Consider the following 19,110-nt stretch of genomic DNA (forward strand, 5'->3'; position numbering starts at 1 on the left):
TGTTGTTAAATTTATATCAAATTATTCTTTTTGTTGCCATTACAAATGAATTGTTTTTTCCTTCACGACATTTAGTTTCGTTTTGGAACAGGGTCTCATACAGTCTCCACTGGCCTCAAACTCCCTATGTAGCCATGGCTAGCCTGGGACCTTCTTATCCTCCGCTTCTCAGGTGCTAGACTTAGAGACGGGCTTAAGTGGGTCGTTTCATCTGTTTCGCTTTTGGATCAGTACAGTCTTCTGATATAACGAGGACGTTACCTTTCACTCCTATTGTGCTGAGCCTTTTATTAAAAAGAGGTTTCATGGGGTCTAGTGTGGCTTGGAATCCAGTACACAGCCAAGAATGACCTTGAACTTCTGAGCCTCCTGAGTGCTGGAATTGCCGGCTGGTGACCACCATGCTTGGTTTATTTGGTGCTTGGGATCAAATCAGGCCTTTGTTCATGCTAAAACACGCGCTCTATATCTGCATCTCAAGCTCATGCTAAAACACACGCTCTGCATCCGCACCTCAAGTCTCTAATGTGCTGTTTCCTATATGAAAGCGAGTTACATTTTATCAAATGTATCTTCTGTGTCTGTTGTGTTTATTCTATGGCTTTTGTTCTTTAATCTACTAATAATCTGTATTTGACTTCTGGATAGTAAACCAAACTCGTATTCCTGGGATAAATACTACTTGGCCATGTCATATACTTTTTCACATGATGTTGGGTTGGATTTGCTTTACTAATATTTTATTGGAGACTTCTGTGTCTGTATTCCCTAAGGGTTTTTTGGCTTTGTTTTTTTAAGATTTATTGATTTTAGTTCAAGGCCAGCCTGATCTACAAAATGAGTCCCAGGACAGTCAGGGCTATATAGAGAAACCCTAAAAATAAATAAATAAAATAAATAAATATAAAAAAGCTGGGTAAGGCAAAAGCAGGCAGGTGGATCTCTGCGAGTTTGAGGCCAGCTTGGTCTACGGAGTGAGTTCCAGGACAGTCAGGACTATTACACAGAGAAACCCTGTCACAAAAAAAGACTTATTCATTTTAATGCTTGAGTGGTTTGCCTGTGTATGTGTGTGTGCACCAGATGTGTGCTTGCTGCTGCAGAGGTCAGAAGAGGGCATTGGATACCCAGGATCTGGAGTTACAGAGGTTGTGAGCCCACCATGTGGGTGCTGGGAACTGAGCCCAGGTCCTCTACAAGAGCAGTCAGTGTTGTTAACTGCTGAGCCATCTCTCTAGCCCAGGATTTTTTTTCCTCGAGACACGATCTTGTGTGACCCAGGTAGGCCTCAAACTTACTATGCAGCCAAGGATGACTTTCAGCTTCTGATCCCCTCCTCGCTTTTCCTGAGCCCTGTGAGTACAGGTGTGCCTAACTATATCCACTTTGTGTAGTGCTAGGATCCAGCCCAGCGCCGAGTGTTTGCTACACAAGTACCCTACCACCAGCTGAGCTACACCTCCACGCCCTTTATAAGAATGTGGGTGTGTCATTTCCCTGGGATGTCTCTGTCCAGTTTTATTTTCAGAGTACTGTCAATAAGTCTTTTTGTTTTTTATTTATTTATTTATTTATTTATTTATTTGGTACAGGATCTCTCTGTGTAGCCCTGGCTGTGCTGGAAACTCATTGTGTAGACCAGGCTGGCCTCAAATGCCTCTGTTCCTGAGTGCTGGATTGAAAGCATGGGTCATCACGCCTACAGTAGTGTCTAGAAGTCTTGATCTCTGTCCCTCACGCATCTTCTTCTCTCAATTCCCTTAACTCTCAGTTTCCTGCCAGCTCTTGTGTAACTGGTGAATGCAGATTCATAGGCCCTGGCGCTAAGACAAAAGCTGGCGTCAGCTTTCCATCTGTGGACTGTGGTTATTATCCTCTGTGAAGAACAGGCTCACCCTGGGCTCAGTCCCCAGGAAAGAAAGGGGTGGCAGGAAAAGCAAGAGGGAGGAAGGGAAAGGGGGAAGAAAAGAGGAGGGGAAAGAGGGAAGAAGGGTAGGTGTGTGCACACTTGTGACCTCGGCATCTGGAAGATGGAGGCAGGAGTCTCAGGGCCAGCACAGAAAGAAGATGGCTTCCTCGCGGGAGGAGAGCACTTCAGGCTAGGGCAGAGGCTGAAGCAGAGGGAGCAGCGGCATTCTGGACTGCGCTGAGGAGCAGTGGAGACCAGTCAGTTCTGGACTGCTGATGCAGCCCAGCAGAAGCCTTCCTGCCCCGAGTCAGCCTTCGCCTTGGTCTCTCTTCTGTCTCTGTCTCCTACCTAGTCCCGTCAAGCAGACTTCAGCCACCAGGTGCATGTGCCTATGTGTGCACACGTGTGTGGGAGCTAGAGTCAGCATATGTGAGCACACGTGTGGGATCCAGAGTCAACATCAGGGGTTTTCCTCAATCATTTCTCTGCCTTACTATTTTATTGCCTCTTTTGTTTGTATGTTTTTGTTTGTTTGTTTTGTTTTTGTTTTTTTTTTTTTGAGACAGGGTCTCACTATATAACCGACTGGCCAGGAGCTTACTATGTAGACCGGGATAGCCCCAAACTCACAGAGATTTGCCTGCTTCTGCTTTCTGCTTAAAGGCCTGTGCCACCACCCCTAGCAGAGCTACCAACTTTTTTAAGACATACTCTCACTGAACGTGGAATTAATGAATTTGGAAGCCTGGCTGGCCCGCAAGCCCTGTGTCGTCCTTGGTCTTCCCAGGCCATATGCCCATCTCTCCATATGCCCATCTCTCCATATGCCCATCTCTCCATATGCCCATCTCTCCCATGGGTGCTATTCAAATCCAGGTCCTCATGCTTCTGCAGCAAATACTATCAACTGAACCATCTTCCTTGCCCTTATTTGGGTTTGTTTATTTTGTTTTGTTAGACAGGGTCCTGCTACAGAGCCCAAGCTCATTTGAAACTCGAAATCCTTCTGCTCCAGCCTGCTGAGTACTGGGAGTACAATTCTGCGTGCCCATCCCCAGCTTCTGACTCTTCATTCTGCCTTAGTCTTCCGCGGCTGGATGGAGAGATTTCTCTGTTATTTGTGTGATCACATTGGGCTCATCTGCATAATCCAGTTTTAATCTTCAACTCAGCCAGTAACTCTCGTTCTATCTGCGCAGTCCCTTCGGCCAGCACAGTGATGACATCTGCAGTAACTACAGTTCCTTAGGACACAGAGGCAGGAGGACCGCAGGTGGAGCACCAGCCTGGAACACCTCCCTGGGGAGACCTAGTCATGGATCTGTCAACCGTACATTCAGTCGCGGGGTGTGGAGCTCAGTGGTAGAGGGTCATCTCCTGGCATTTACAAGGCCCCGAGTTCAATCCCCAGAACGGAAACAAAACAAACGCACAAACCTTTCGCCATGTAAAGGAATATATTCATAGACATCAGGACATGGACTATTCAGAAAGCTGTTGCTTTACCTAGCACATCACCTGGCCTTCAAAGATCCAAGTCTGTCCCACATGCAAAAAGACATTTCCCAAAATTCTAACCCTGTCAAAGTCCAAAAAAGTCTCCTATTCTAAAGCCCCAAGTTTTTATCAATCATCAAAATCAGAAGGAGGTCCCACTGTGGGTAGAGTCCACCCCGTAGTGCGGTTTCTGTGGGTAGAGCCCACCCCGCAGTGCAGTTTCTGTGGATACAGTCTGCCCAGCAGTGCGGTGTCTGTGGATACAGTCTGCCCCAGAGTGCGGTTTCTGTGGGTACGGTCCACCCCGCAGTGCAATTTCTGAGGGTAGAGCCCACCCCTCAGTGCGGTTTCTGTGGGTACGGTCCACCCCGCAGTGCGGTTTCTGTGGATAGAGCCCGCCCTGCAGTGTGGTTTCTCAGCCGTGGACCTGTGCGACTCAGCCCTACAGTGTTCACCCGGCATGCATGGCGACCTGGGTTCGTTCCTAGCACTGCTCCCCACCGACAATGGGGTGGGACAAGCACAGCCCAAGGACGGCAGGTACCTGGAAGGTGGAAGGGGAAAGGAAGCTACCCATTGGAAGCAATGTACAAATTCATTTGAACGGCGGGAGAGATGACGCAGTATGTAAGAGTAATCACTGCTTTTGCGGAGGATCTGGATTTGGCCCCAGAACCCCTATCAAGTAGTTTACAACTGCCTGTAACTCCAGATCCAGGGAATCCAATGCCTCTGGCCTCCTTGGGTTTAACACACATACACATAAAATTAAAATATACGACCCTTTAAAATATTTTTTTTTTTTTTTTGGTTTTTTGAGACAGGGTTTCTCTGTGGTTTTGGAGCCTGTCCTGGAACTAGCTCTTGTAGACCAGGCTGGTCTCGAACTCACAGAGATCCGCCTGCCTCTGCCTCCCAAGTGCTGGGATTAAAGGCGTGTGCCACCACCGCCCAGCTTCTTTAAAATAGTTTTAAACCCACCTAGGGTCTAGGTGTGGTGGCATTTGACTTTAATCCCAGCACATGAGAGGCAGAGGCAAACAGATCTCTCTGAGTTCGAGACCAACCTGGTCTATATAGTGAGTTCCAGGTCAGCTGGAGTTACAAATTAAGGTCGTGTCTCAAAACACAAAACTCCACCTTGGAAAACTCTCTTAGGTTTTCAGAGTGGAAATAATCCTTCAAGGCTTTGTCCTGCCCTCTGGGGCTCAGGGCCAACGGGCATTAGTCATCTTTCCTAAAATGGCTCCTGCGAGAGCCGCTAGGGCAGCTGCTCCAGCATCCTGACACTTTTACTGTATTTCTTGTTTATTTACTTCTTTCTTTCTTTTTTTTTTTTTTTTTTTTTTTTTTTGAGACAGGGTTTCTCCGTAGCTTTTGGTTCCTGTCCTGGAACTAGCTCTTGTAGACCAGGCTGGCCTCAAACTCACAGAGAGATCCGCCTGCCTCTGCCTCCCGAGTGCTGGGATTAAAGGCATGCGCCACCACCGCCCAACACTTTTTTTTTTTTAAAGACAAAGTCTCACTATGTAACCCTGGCTAGCCTGGAACCTGCACTGTAGACCAGGCTGGCCTCAGGCTCAGACAGATCTGCCTGCCTCTGCCTCCCACTTGCTTGGACTTAAAAGGTCCATCCCGACTCAAGCCTTTTCTTTGGAGATAGTCTGGATACGTAGCCCAGGCTGGAAGGAAACTCTCCACCCTTTGCCTTAGCTTCCCTTCCCTCCAAAGGTAAGAGCTTTCTGCTATCCTCTTTCCCATGCCTGTTACAGATTTAGAATGTCCTAACAATCTCTCCAGCTGACTTCTCCACTAACGACACCGTGTATAACAACAGAGACCCCGCCTTTATTTCTAGTCCTCTTCCCCAGGCACCTACAATAACGTCTGGAACATAAATCTTGCTCAATAAAAATTTCATGAATGAATTGCTAAATTGAGTTAAATGTGGAATAGGAAGCATGGCACTGGTATATGTGCATGTGTACACTTGCATGCACGCACACACACACACACACACACACTTACGTTCATACCCTACTCGCTGGAATCTGGTAGCATTCATTTATATGGCAAAAGCCTTGGGAGATGTGAGAATTTCCGGACTCAGCTGAGCGTCTGGCCCGCAGCACAATTAGCATCTGTGGACCTGTGCAAGTCAAGATGGCTGGAGGTGGGGCTCGATCGTCTGAGTGGCTCCTATGCAATCTCAAAGGCATTTATTTTTGTTTATTTATTTTTTTTTGAGACAAGATTTCCCTGTGTAGCCCTGGCTGTCCTGGAATTTGTTCTGTAGACCAGGCTAGCTACAGAGATTCGCTGCCTCTGCATCCCGAGTGCTGGGATTAAAGGCGTGCGCCACCACAGCGGCCCCACAATGGCATTTATAAGAGGACGCAGAAGTTACTGTGAGAAAGTGGGGTGATGACAGACAGATGTGCTTTCTAGTGGAAGATGGGTCCCCAGCCAAGGGTTGCAGGCAACAATTAGACCCGAAAGAGGAACAGATTCTGCCCTGAGCCACCAGCAGGAAGCAGTTCTGCGCACTCTGCCTTTGCTGAGTGACAAGCTTTGGACTTCTCACCCGCAGAATTGTGAAATAAGAAATGTGGGCTGGAAGCCTCTAAGTGTGAGAATTTGATAGTGAGTAATAGAAAGTGCAGGTTTGCAATCCCAGCACCAAGGAGGCTAAGGCAGGAGAACCGACATAAGTGTGAGGTCAACCTGGGCTACGTGGCGAGTAAGGCTAGAAAGATGGCTCGCGGTTAAGAACATTGCAGGAGACCCAGGTTTGGACCCTAGCACCCACATGGTGACTCAGTGACTCGTTTCAGGGGATCATGCGCACACGCACAGAAATGAGTATAACCTGGAGAGGCTAATATTTGTGCTGACTGTAATGCGATGCCCACTGGTTTGTAAACATTAATTCTCCCCTCAGTTCAGAGCAATAGAACCAAAAAACCAAGCACCAAAGCTGGGCATGGTAATACTTTCTGGAAATCTCAGCACTTGGGAGGCTAATATAGGAGCATTGGGAGATCAAGGCTCGCCTGGTATAGATCCAGTCTCAAAACAATTACAACCCTAATCCCAGGCCTATTGAGAGGCTGAAATATAAGGATTGCCAAGACTTCAAAGCAACCCTGGGCAACAAAGAGAGAAAACCTGTTTCAAAAAGCCAAATCAAAATCAGAGTAATAGAACTTTTTTCTTTTCTTCTTTTCTTTTCTTTTTTTGACACAGGGTTTCTCTGTGTAGCCCTGGCTGTCCTGGAGCTCACTCTGTAGGCCAGGCTGGCCTTGAACGCAGAGATCTGCCTGCCTCTGCCTCCTGAATACTGAGATTAAAGGTGTGCGCCACCTTTACTACTTTAATACTGCCCAGCAGTATTAAAACTTACTGGACAATACAAATATTCTTTCTCAGTGACATTTGTACCTGGTTCTGGTGATGTGATTTATATTCTAAAAACATTAGAGCAAAAATCACCTATAAAACTTGTACTGCAATTTAGGGGAAGGGCAAACTGATCCAAGGGTGTGGCTGTGGAAGTGGCAGAGGGCCATCTTGAGTCACTAGATGAGGGCAGTATCCTAGGGAAGGGACAGCACTTAAAAACCAAAACAAACAAAAACCCCACCCTGGATCTTTTGACTTCATTGGACAACTTCATGCCAACTTTGACTTACTTTTTTTTAAAGATTTATTTATTTATGATGTATGAAGTGTTCTGCCTGCATGTATGCCTGCATGCCAGAAGAGGGCACCAGATCTCATTATAGACAGTTGTGAGCCACCATGTGGTTGTTGGAAATTGAATTTAGGACCTCTGGAAGAGCAGCCAATGCTCTTAACCACTAAGCCCCTAAACTTAGACTTCTAAGAGTTAGTCCGGAAGTCCTGTGAACTCATAGCCATCCTCTGCCTCAGATTCCCGAGTGCTGAGATTTCAAGCATGACACATACCCAGAAAATGTTTCATTTTGTCTTTTCGAGACACAGTTTCTCTGTGTAGCTCTGCTTGTTCTGGAACTTCCTTCTGTAGACCAGGCTGGCCTTGAACTCAAGAGATCCATCTGCCTCTGCCTCCCAAGTGCTGGGATTAAAGGTGTGCGCCCCAGGTCCTGGTCAATGGTAGAACCTATTAGATTCTCGTCAGTTCCCTGGGACAAGAGCGACACTTATAACCCCTTATAAAAATGCTTCCTCTCTAGATGTGGCTGTAGGTAGCCTATGTCTACTGACATCTTGGGAGAGCCGACTTAGCTGTTCATCTTTCTTTTCCTCGAATCACCTTGACTAACTGAACAAATTTTTTGGGAATGACTATGAAGGCTTTTTTACAAAAGGCGTGAACTGGCCAGGCAGTGGCGGTGCATACCTTTAATTCCAGCACTCAGGAGGCAGAGACCAGAAACTCTGAGTTGGAGGCCAACTTGGTCTACAGAGGGAGTCCCAGGACAGCCAAGGCTGCACAGAGAAACCCTGTCTTGAAAAAACAAACAAACAAAAAAATCAAAGCAAACAAAAGGCATGGACTGTACACTTGATATGGCTTTGTCGCAAAGACGAGTTAATAGTTTGTGTTATGGTGTATGTATATGTGTGCGCATGTTCATATCTGTGTGGGTGCAGGCAGAGGTCAGAGGACAATCACCTTCCACCTTGTCTCTTGTTTACCAGGCTAGCTGGCTTTCAGGCTCTTGGGGACTCCTGTCTCCAACTCCCATCTCCCCACTGGGATGGCACATGTGCACACCATGTATGCTTCATGTGAGCTCTGAGGATCTGATGATAAGAACTTGGACAAAGACAGCAAACGGGTCAGGAGTGAGCCTACAGACCAGGCTGGCCTCGAACTCACAAAGATCCGTCTGCTTCTGCCTCCCAAGTACTGGGATTAAAGGCATGCGCCTGTCTCTTACACTCAGTGATTCTACTACTTTCAGGGAGTCCGTGTGATGCCCAGCACATATAAATTTCCTAAAATGAGCCACTTTATGCTGAGGGGAGAGGCTGCTCCCTGGACACCAAGCAATCCTGATGCTCCCTATGGAAACCTAGGCCCTCTGACCCATTGTTTTCCAGTTGAGATCAAAGCAAGACCCATATACAGACAGCAAGAAGCGTGCAATCTAGAACCAATACTCCAGCTGTTGGCTGGTCACCAGCCAAATGACGATGGGCAGGGGCCACTTGGCCAGTCTCCCACTCTGTCCCTTCCCAGATGGTCAGGAAGTATACTAGGCTGTCTCCTCTGGTTCTGCCAGGCTCGGCACAATTAGAGGGAGTGCTGGCTGAGCAGTGGGGTCTTGGGAAAGCAGGATGGGACAGGGCGACTGGAAAGCCCTGGAGATCAAAGCCGAGGACCACAGAATCTAACCAAGCCTGGGCCAGGAGCAGCTTCCTCCTGAACCATGCATGTGTCCTCATGAAAAGCTACATCCTTCTCTGGAAAATAGGCACCTGGAGGAGAAGCTCTAGAGAATTCGGAATCAGGGACCAGCGAGATGGTTCAGCAGGTAAGAACACTTGCCACACAAATCTGGCAACCTGAGTCTGACCTTGGAACCCACAAAGGACGAGAAGCTAACCTTAAAAGTTAACCTCTGACCTCTGCATACATGCCTGTACACACACACACACACACACACACACACAATTGGGGGGGGGGCAGACAGGGTTTCTCTATGTAGTCTTGGAGCTTTCTATATAGAACAGGCTGGGCTCAAACTCAGAGATCCACCCACCTCAGCCTCCTGAATTCTGGGATTAAAGTCACCATACCAGGTTATACACTCATTTCTTTTTTATTCCTGAGACACAGTCCTTCTAAGCAGCCCTGGATGGCCTGGCATGTGCTATGTGGTCTAGGCTGGCCTTGACACAGAATCAGGACCTGCAGGCAGCTCATGTGTCTTGTAAAATCCAGGTTCCAGGCTCCTTTGCCTACGTCCACTGGACAGTACCCATAAGCCAGGCAGCGGCCGCTGTGGGGGATGGGTCTCTAAACACTCCTCTAATATATAAAAGGCAGTGCCTATCTCAGGTCACAGGACCTGTCCCGCTGGCTTCTCTCCCTGGCAACTTCTTACGACCTGTCCCTAGCACGTTTAACGTTTCACTTGAATGCCCCGCTGAGAACTACTCTTCCTGTCTGGTCACGTGTTTCTCAGAAGCCTCTTCCTCTTGGCCTCAGGCATGCCACTGGTACCTCTCATACACACACCTCGCCCACCCGTGGCCCAGCATTGGGCTAGGCAGCTGATAGTTTCAGGGATGTGGATCCCAGTGAGTGTGAGCTCTCCTTGGCCCTCCACAACCCCCTGAGAGCAGCCTGCTGTGGTTGCACTTCTACGGAAGTCTGGTCTGAGTCTGTCTAGACTGGGGCTGGCAGCAGTAACGGCCAGGGAGAAGGGAGAATGGATACTTGGCCAGCCTTTTCAGGAACACACAGGCACGAGTGTGCCAAGGTTTTTTTTTTTTCTTTCTTTCTTCTTTTTAATTTTTTACAAAACCATGTGTCCCAGACAAGCAGGACATTGCAAACTCTCTCCCAGGCCTTGTGGCGCGAAGGGGAGGACTCCAGGAATGAGCAGCTGCCAGCCCCACAAGAGCCATATGCCCTCTGCACAGGGCCAGCGTGAGAGTGGGTTCGGCTGGAGGCCTGCCCTGCCTCCACAGACGCTGGGTCTCTGCTTCTCCCAGTGCCTGCAAGGGAAGGAGAGAGAAATGGGTCTGACAGGAGGCAGGAAGGCCAGTGCCGGGGATGGGGCGTGTCCACCATATCTCACCAAGAACATGTGGTATTATCCAATGGTTATGGTGATGCCAATGATGACCGCCAAGATGAGCACAGTGACAGAAACACAGATGGCAATCATGACTTTTTTCTGTGAGAGAGGGAGGGTCATGGAAAGTCACTCTGGAGAGCCCACGGCTGGGGCAAGAGACGAGGCTTACCTTCCTCGCCTTCTTCTGGTTCTCTAGGGCCACCTTGACATGCTCTTGCCCACGCTCCACATAGTCTGCTGAGCTCAGGATGTTCTTCTCAATCCGGTTGATCATCTCTCCCTGCTCAGGAAAGGGATGGTTCAGATAGGACGGATAACCAGGCATGGACACAGGGAACAGTTATTCTGCCCAGCCTAGCCTAAGATGATCAAGATAGTCGTTGTTGTTTTTCAAGACAGGATTTATCTGTGTATCTCTGGCTGTCCTGGAACTTGATCTGTAAAGCAGGCTGGCCTTGAACTCACAGAGAAATTCCTGCCTCTGTCACGCCACCACTGTCTGGCTAGTCGAGACATTCTTGGCAGAAAAAAACTAACAAACAAAGATACTCAGGACAACAGCTGAGAAACGTTCAGAGTAAGCATGGCTTCAAGGCCCCAGTACTGTCATGTTGTCCCTTCTCTCTGCTCGTGTGTCCCATATACCCTCCATGGGTAGTGGAGGCCTGCAGTCGGTGCCTCGTATGGTAGCACCTTTCTCATAGACAGTAAACTTCTGTCTGAATTCACCCACTCCAGGCCTGTCTCCATCCCTCTCCCTGCCTCCTCCTGGTATTCCCACTGGATCACAGCCCTGTTCCATGACTGCCAGCTGCAGAAGAGACTGGCTGCAGCACCGTGGAGTTCAGCTCAGGTCGGGACAAGGCTGGAAGCTCACCTGGACCCCTACAGCCAGGCCTATGGGTACCATTCGAACCTTCTAGAGACTGAGAGGCTGGCCCTGTAGGAACAGCTCTCCACAGCTCTAACAGCACTAAGGGGGGGTCTGTCACAGCAAGAGAAGGCATGATCAAGGCCATGCCCAGGTGACATGCAGGCTGGAGGCACAGGTGGGACCCTATGGATCAAGGAGTGACACTGAGGTGACTGTGGAGGTGGGGAGAGTTCGGCTAAGGATGGGGGGGGCACGTGGGAGCATGCTCCATATTGGAAGAACATAAAAGCCCAGGTAAGTGTCTTAGGGTGGAACTTAACTCCAGGTCACAGTGAGGGCTTCAGGCAGCACAGGGCTTCCTTGGGTACCCACCTGCATCTCCACCTCGGTCGCTAGAAAAGTGAAGATCTCATGGAGCTCCCGGATGCTGCGCTCCAGCTGCTGGATCTCACTGTGTCGTGCCGAGATCTCATTCAGGGCCTGGCGTGTCACCTGTGTGTCCTTCAGTATCTGGAGGGCAGACAGGAATTGGTGAAGATGTTACAGGGATGTTACAGCAGCTGGTCCAAAGCTTCTGCTGAGCTTCTGGAACTGCCCTCTAAGCTATGACCCCAGCATTTCCAGGCCATTCCTGTCTGGGCCTTGGTCTGCCCTCCACACAAAGAAACCAGGACTCAAAGACGGAAGGCCCCAGAGGGGTGCTGGCTGTGGTCACTCACATTGGACACGAACACTTCACTCTGCCCGCTGTCCAGCATCTGCTCCAGCTCCTCGTCAGACACCATCCCAGCATTGGCTGTAACAGGAAAGGCCAGTTTAGAGCTGAAAGCTGCGCTCCCAAGTCCGCTGGGCAGGGTGCCCCGACTCACTGATCCTCAGCTGCCTGCGGATGCGCTCCACGTTCTTCTCGCGGTACTCCGACTGCATTGAGTTGCACTTGTTGATGAGCTCGACAAACTGCTGCGACAGGACCCCGTGCTAAGAACAGAAAGTCTGGCTGGGCATCAGCAGGAACTGCCTGGAGGTGCCGAGGCCACAACCACCTCAGGACCTTGGCAGGCTCCCTCACTTCTTGAACAAAAGCCAAAGGTCTTGTCAGGGCCCCCATTATGCCCATGACTTTGCTTCCTCCCACACCTCCTCACTACTTCCCTCTCTCTCCTTCCTCCCCAGTAGCTTCTTCCTCAACAAAACATGCTCACATCAGCCTCTGCACACTGTTCCTTCTGCCTAGAATGTTCATCCCTAAAGCACCTTTAAGTCTTTAATCCTTTATTTTATTTTTTAAATTTGTATTATTATTATTTTATGTGTATGGGTATTTTGCCTGCATGTCAGACCCCTGAGACTGGAGTTACAGAGACTGTGAGCCACCACGTGGGTGCTGAGAATCAAGGTCCTCTGGAAGGACAGCTGGCACTTTCAACTGCTGGGACATCTCTTGGGCCCCGCCTTACTTATTTTTTGTTGGTTAGTTGGTTTTGAGACCTAGCCATACAGAGCTCAGGATGGTCTTAAGCTCACTGAGGGTGACCTTGAACTCCTTGATCCTGTCTCTACCTTCGAAGTGCTATGATTACTTGTCTGGATTCACTTCTTTTTGATTCTTTTTTTTGAGACAGGGTTTCTCTGTAGCTTTGGACCCTGTCCTGGAACTAGCTCTTGTAGACCAGGCTGGCCTCAAACTCACAAAGATCTGCCTGCCTCTGCCTCAGGAGTGCTGGGATTAAAGACGTGAGCCACCACCGCCTAGCTCTTTTTGAGTTCTTAATTTTGATCTTATTTATTGTTATTACTATTTATTTGGTTTGAGACAGGGTCCCATGTAGCCCAGGCTGGCCTCCTCTCATCACAGGTGTGCGCCAACAGGGAGCTGCGTTATGTAGTGGTGGGAATCTAACCTAGGGCCCTGTGCATGCTGGGCAAGCACTCTAAGAACTGACTGACACCTCCAGCCCTCAGTTATTTTTTTAATTTATTTGGAGGTGGGTGGGACTGGGGAGATGGCTGAGACTGTAAAAATGCTGGTTGTGCAAGCATGACAACCCATCGTCAAGGATCCCAGAACCTAGGTAAGGAGCCAGATGTGGTGGCATGCATGCTGCTGCGATCCCAGCATGTCTAAAATGAGACGGGAGGCAGAGGCAAGAGACTCCTAGCGCAGCAGCAGACACAGACAGACCCCACCACAGCAAGGGGAAAGCTGACCTCAACATGGGCACCGTGGTGGGCATATGTATTCGCACACATTCACAGAAGAAACAGATACCTTCTGTATATCGGCTAGTGAAACCAGGGCCTCCCAGGCTAAGTACAAAGTCCACCACTCAGATCTACTCTTCCCCTCATTTAAATGACACTCCTTCCCTGCCAGCACTTTCCCTCCTTTTCTGCTGTTTTAACCCCTAGTACTTATTAGATTATAAAATAATTTAAGCCAGGTGAGGTGGCTACACCTTTAATTCCAGCACTGGGAAGGCAGAATCAAGGAGACCTCCAGGTCTGAGCTCAGCCTTATCAACATAGTGAGTTCCAGTCCAGTGAGATCTATTTAGTGAGACCTTGACTCAAATAGTAAAAAATAAAATACTGATCTAGTGATTGTTTTGCCCCACTAGAATGTAAATGTCTCGAGGGTAGAATTTTTAGTTTAAAAGTCTGGCACACAGTCACTCGGCGTGCATTGTTGAAGGCTGACTGAATGCCACTGCCGCTGTTTCGAAGGCAGGTACACTCACCAACTCAAGGGGACCATGCTACTACCGTGGGCAACAGGACCCTCTCACACCAATAACCACCATAGGTGCCCTCTTGTGGGTCCTGCTCCTCTCCTGATTCCTTCATAAGCACTTCTGAACTCCCACTTCTGTGTCCTTTCAAGACGCCCAAACCTCCCTCCTACTCCAGTCTTGACCTCCACAAATCCCAACCGCTCTGCGAAGAGGGGCCGTCAGGTCGCGTCAAATCTCCTCACTAAGACGCTGCCTGATATGACGTCCACTTCACCGCTGCCCCACAACTCCTTCCTTTTAAAAGTGTTTTCTAAAATATATATTTTCATATTTTTAATTATGTGCATTCATCTGTGGGTAGTGCCGGCGTCTGAAGAGGTCAGAGGCCTTGCCCTAGAGCTGACAGATGGTTGGGAGCTACCTGACTTGGGTGCTGTGTCAGGGACCAGCAACAGCTGAACTCAGTTCCCCTGCAAAAGTGGTACAGTCCCTACATTATTCGTTAATATAGTCCTTTAGTGTGTGTGCACAGAGGAGGGCATGTGTGCCATGGCATGTATGTAGAAGTCAGAGGACAACCTGCAGGAGTCAGTTCCTCTTCTACCATGTGGATCAGTGACTGAATCAGGTTGTACGGCTTAGAAGCAGACACCTTTACTCACTGATCCATTTTGCCAGCCCCTCTTCATCTCCCGAATTCTATCTATGGAGTCAAGGATGTCTTTGCTTGTCATTTTTTCTCATTTTTATTTATTTTTTGGTTTTCCAAGATAAGGTTTCTCTGTGCAACCCTTTGTAGACCAGGCTAGCCTCAAACTTACAGAGATCTGCCTGCCTCTGCCACCACACCTGGCTCTTTTAATTATTATTACTTTTTTAAATTTATGAGCATGGGTGTTTTGCCTACATGTATATTTGTGTGAGGTGTCAGATCCCCTAGATCTGGAGTTACAGGTGGTTGTTAGCTGCCATGTGGGTGCTAGGAACTGAACCAGATCCTCTGGAAGAGCAGTCAGTGCTCTTAACCACCAAGCTATCTCTCCAGCCCTGCTTGCCAGTTTTTGTTTCTGTCTCTTCCTTGAAGAGAGCAATTAGAGACCAAGTCCTACACGAGAAATATCTTTGTTCCCTAATCAGTCCAAATTCCTCATTTCGGTTTTGGGAAAGAGTGTCTCCCATAGCCAGGTCTACGTCACATCTGACACAGCACATTCTCTTCGAAGGAGGAGGCAGGGTGTTATAATGGACTGAGCATTTGAGACCGGGATCCTCTACCTATATACAAAAAGTTCTTTCTCTCTGTTAAGCATAAGCTTCTTCATATAGAAGATTATCAGGACAGACAGAGATCCGAGAAACAAGGTCTCTAAGTGCGACGTGGTCACCACTCTGAAACCTAAGAAACACCTGATGGAATGCCCTAGCTCTAGGAAAGCGAAACCCACCTGGGTTTTTTTCATTCTTGTGTTGACTGAGTTATAATTCTCATCAGCTTCTTCCTTCGGGGGCTCTATGGCTGTGGGAGAAACACAAGGATTGCTAGAAAGCAGGTTTTGCCCTGAGACTTCTAAAATTTGTTTGGGAGGCCAGCTCATTTCTGTCTGGGCTAGCATGATCTATATATTGTGTATCCCCAAAAAATAAAAGATTTAAAATATATAATACAAAAATTTAAATAAAATTTAAAAAATTGTTTGGGAACCAGAACACAGGGCCACATCCAACACATAATAAGGAGGTTCTTGTCTTCATAGAATTTTTATTACAAAGTGACTTATGAGCAGGGATGTATATTAGTAGTGACACATAATGATGGCAGAGGAAGAGAGAGGAGGAGGGAAGAAAAAAAGAAGGAACTAGGAGGAGGAGGAAGAAAGAAGGAAGTGAGATCAGTCAGTCAGCTGGGCATGGTTGGGGCAGGCCTTTAATTTAGTCTCAGCACTCAAGAGGCAGAGACAGATGGATCTCTGTGAATTCAAGGCCTGCCTGGATTACATAGAAGGGAGAGGTGGGGGAGGAGGAAGCTAATTCTGAACTTCTAAGAGAAGTTTTTCTTTGTATTACACCAGTGGGTTCCCACAAGTGTGAAGAGGTCTCCTAAGGAATCCCTCACCTGTCTGCTCAAAGAATGCACACTGGGCCAAGAACTAAAACAGTAAGGAGTTTTGAATTTAAATTTAAAATAATAATAAAGGAATCTGAGAGGCCAGCACGTGCAATGAAAACTATCATGGCTTGGATGCCAAAGGGCAGAGATCTTAGATCCAGGCCTGCTGTGTGACCTGGATATATCACTTGATTGTGTAGGCAACAACGCCCCAGCAACAGGGCTGAATCACAGGGAAAGACCTGGTCAAGGCCTTTGAAATTCATTCACCTTTTAGCTGTGCCCGGACCTCTCTCCCCAGCTGTTTGATCTCCTCGCGCAGGTTCTGGAGGCCCTGCTTCATGCCTAAACGAGAGAAGGTCAACACTTCCAAACCACAGCCTCTACCACAAACCACAACCAAACCCACCCTGGCTAGCATCTAATATAGAACTACATCCCCCATAATCCACCGGGCTGACGTGCGTGAGCCCGGATTTCGCTTACTCTCCTCGGGAAGGGGCGTGGCCAGAATGGTGACCTGCTGTTTCTCCAACTCCCGGACTTTACTCTCCAGTTTGGCCATAGTTTGCCGAATTGTCTGGACCTAGGGAGGATCACCAAGGGAACTGAAGACATAAGTGGTACTGTAATCCTCCCTACTCCTCGGTCCCCCGGACCCTTACCTTCTGGAAGAACTCGTCGTCCGGGCTGCCCAGCCGGGCAGTACCTGGGTGCACCACCAGTGCGACTCGAACCTCATCTTCATCGTCCGAGCTGTTGTCCCCCTGCCAGGGCCGGAGTCATTGGCACTGCTTGCCTGCTGCGGTTCTCGTCCCGCAGGAACCATGGGCTTCCGGGATTTTCCTTCCTGGCCATCAGCCACCCCTCCCGGACCCCAAACCAGGAGTCCTCAGTCCGGGCGCGCCCGGCCCCAGCCTCTCATTCCAGCACCGCCCTCTCGGCCCCAGTTTCTCACCTGCCTCAGCTCATGGGTCCTGTCGCGCATGGCGGCCGGAGCGCCCCGTCCCTGGACCTGAGCCCCGAGGGCCTCAAGGTTCTAAGTTTGGAAGTCCTGCACCTCTCTCTCACACTTGACACCCCTTCCTCACCCTGCGAACCCCAACACCTCCCACGAGCCTCCAAAGGCCCCGCCCCTTCCACCATCCACAGCCGCCGGGAGGAACCCGACCATAGGACCCCCAAAGTTCTACAAGTTGGAATTCCCTTCTCTTCCCCCCATCCTGCTCCCGCAGCTGCGGCCCCGCCCCTCGGCGGATGATTCCGAGCATGCGCACGAGGTCCTGTCTCTTCCTCGCTAGAGGGAAAGGCGGAGGTCGGAAACAGTCGCAGCCGAACGGAAGCCAGGCTGCCTGGATCGAGAGACCGCCCCCCCTTCACCGGAACATCTCATATTAGAACTGAAATCTAGTTGCCCAAAGGGTTGGGAATGCGTCATTTGCACGCAGTCTGAGAGCCTCGTATCTCACATCACCCCATGGCGCCCCCTCATCACGTGACAGATCAGCTCCAGCTCCGCGGGCTGCGCTCCCGACAGCCAGTCACGTGTTCCGGTGCTGTCAGCGACGTCTCGGACTTCAGTCTCGCGACGTCCCCGACACTCCTGTGCCTGAGCTGTACCCCTAAAGCTTCTTGGAGGTGGGGAGGGGTACACTTCCCACTCTCCGCCACCTACCGAGGATACCCTTGTAGAATTCACTTTTTGTTTTCATCTTGGGTTCTAGGGCGTGGGCAAACTGCAGACTTACATTTGGGGGCTGCCAGTATCATGGGACCTTGAGAGTCAGAAAATAATGAGATCCGAGGCTACCGCGTCAGAAGATTGTAGGGTTTTGTAGGCAGAGAATCTGGGGGTGGGAAGTGACCTCTGCCAAGGTGGAGCTCCCCCACACACACCCTGCGTCCTCCTGGCACAGCCTCTGACAGGTGGGCGGCCTACGCCCTGCATGATCACTGCAGTCCCGCTGAGCTCACCACCATCAGAGCAGCTAGGACCGAGAGAAATGGATTGTTACCTCCACAGCCCTGCCTGCCTTACAACTGAAGATCGAGCATGACTTGTTCTTCTTTCACGGACTCCCCAGCACCAGATTCGGCACTTGGCATATAACAGACCCTCACAGAAGACTTGATCCGAGTATGAGCCCTTCATGTGTCTGAAATTAAAGCCCGTGGCTTTAGGCTTCGCTCACTGTGCCATTTTCCCAGTTTTGTCTCTGGATGTACGTTCACGTGACATATTTATTGGGTGCACACTATGGAACAAATATTGTTTTAGGGGCCGGTGACACGTCAAGGACCAACAGACTAAAAACCCCATGCCCTTGTGGGGCTTCCGTTGTCTAGAAGCCCCCCAACGTCCCTCAGCAGGTGTCAGCCCAGCCAAAAATAAGAATTAGATTTCCTGAGAGGAGGTTCAACAAAAGAAGCAACAAGCCGGGCGGTGGTGGCGCACGCCTTTAATCCCAGCACTCGGGAGGCAGAGGCTGGTGGATCTCTGTGAGTTCGAGGCCAGCCTGGTCTACAAGAGCTAGTTCCAGGACAGGCTCCAAAACCACAGAGAAACCCTGTCTCGAAAAAACAAAAAACAAACAAACAAAAAAAGAAGCAACAGTGTGTCCCCCTCTAGTATGTTCTGGTCAAGAAGCCTAGATTTCTGAGCCGGAGTTGCTATGGACTTTTGGAGAGTCATATTATGTCTCTGGGCTTTGATCTTCCATCTCTGTACTACAATACAGATGGGGAGCTCGTCAAGACTGGAAACTGGCAAGTGCCCTCCTATCCCATGCGTGGGTCCGGTGCTTTGATACTTAACTGGGCTTGCCTGGAGCTGGGAATGAGGGAACTAGGACAATATGGCCCCGACCACCCCGCAGAGGGAATGCAGAGTTGGGTTTCTCAGGAGGTGTGGTCCCCTGAAGATGATGTGGAGAAAACTGACTGCTGGGGGTCTGACTTCAGGGTCTCATGATGTTGACAGCCCCCAAATGGAAGTCTTCAGTCTTCCCATGCCCCTGGAGCCCTCCCCCACAAAAAAAGATAAAAATGAATTCTGCAAGGGTATCCTTGCATATTGGCTGCCACCTTTCTACTTAACTGCTATTTGCCTCCTACTCGTCCCCTCCCTCAGATTCTCTGGTTAGTATTACAAAGGGGTGGGGCCGAGGTGACTCTTGGATACCTGTCTTCTAGCC

The 19,110-nt window shown here is 49.4% G+C and overlaps 1 protein-coding gene across 2 annotated transcripts; it reads right to left on the reverse strand.

Annotated features, from left to right (window-relative positions):
• Positions 1–9,870: 9,870 nt before the first annotated feature.
• Positions 9,871–17,320, reverse strand: Stx4 (syntaxin 4). Of its 2 annotated transcripts, XM_057779573.1 has the most exons (11): positions 16,875–17,301; positions 16,582–16,683; positions 16,403–16,502; positions 16,187–16,261; positions 15,255–15,325; positions 11,947–12,055; positions 11,797–11,873; positions 11,450–11,587; positions 10,373–10,483; positions 10,204–10,302; positions 9,985–10,120 (listed from the first exon to the last, which is right to left on the reverse strand). In XM_057779573.1, exons 1-10 carry the CDS (start codon positions 16,902–16,904, stop codon positions 10,219–10,221), a joined length of 897 nt encoding a protein of 298 aa, XP_057635556.1. In that variant the 5' UTR covers positions 16,905–17,301; the 3' UTR covers positions 9,985–10,120; positions 10,204–10,218. The 2 variants fall into 2 exon arrangements, with proteins under 2 accessions (XP_057635555.1, XP_057635556.1); XM_057779572.1 differs by lacking the exon at positions 10,204–10,302 and having other exon boundaries at positions 9,871–10,120; positions 16,875–17,320.
• Between the last annotated feature and the right edge of the window lie 1,790 nt (positions 17,321–19,110).

This window comes from Chionomys nivalis, chromosome 8 (assembly GCF_950005125.1).
Source record: "Chionomys nivalis chromosome 8, mChiNiv1.1, whole genome shotgun sequence".
NCBI classification, from domain to species: domain Eukaryota; kingdom Metazoa; phylum Chordata; class Mammalia; order Rodentia; family Cricetidae; genus Chionomys; species Chionomys nivalis.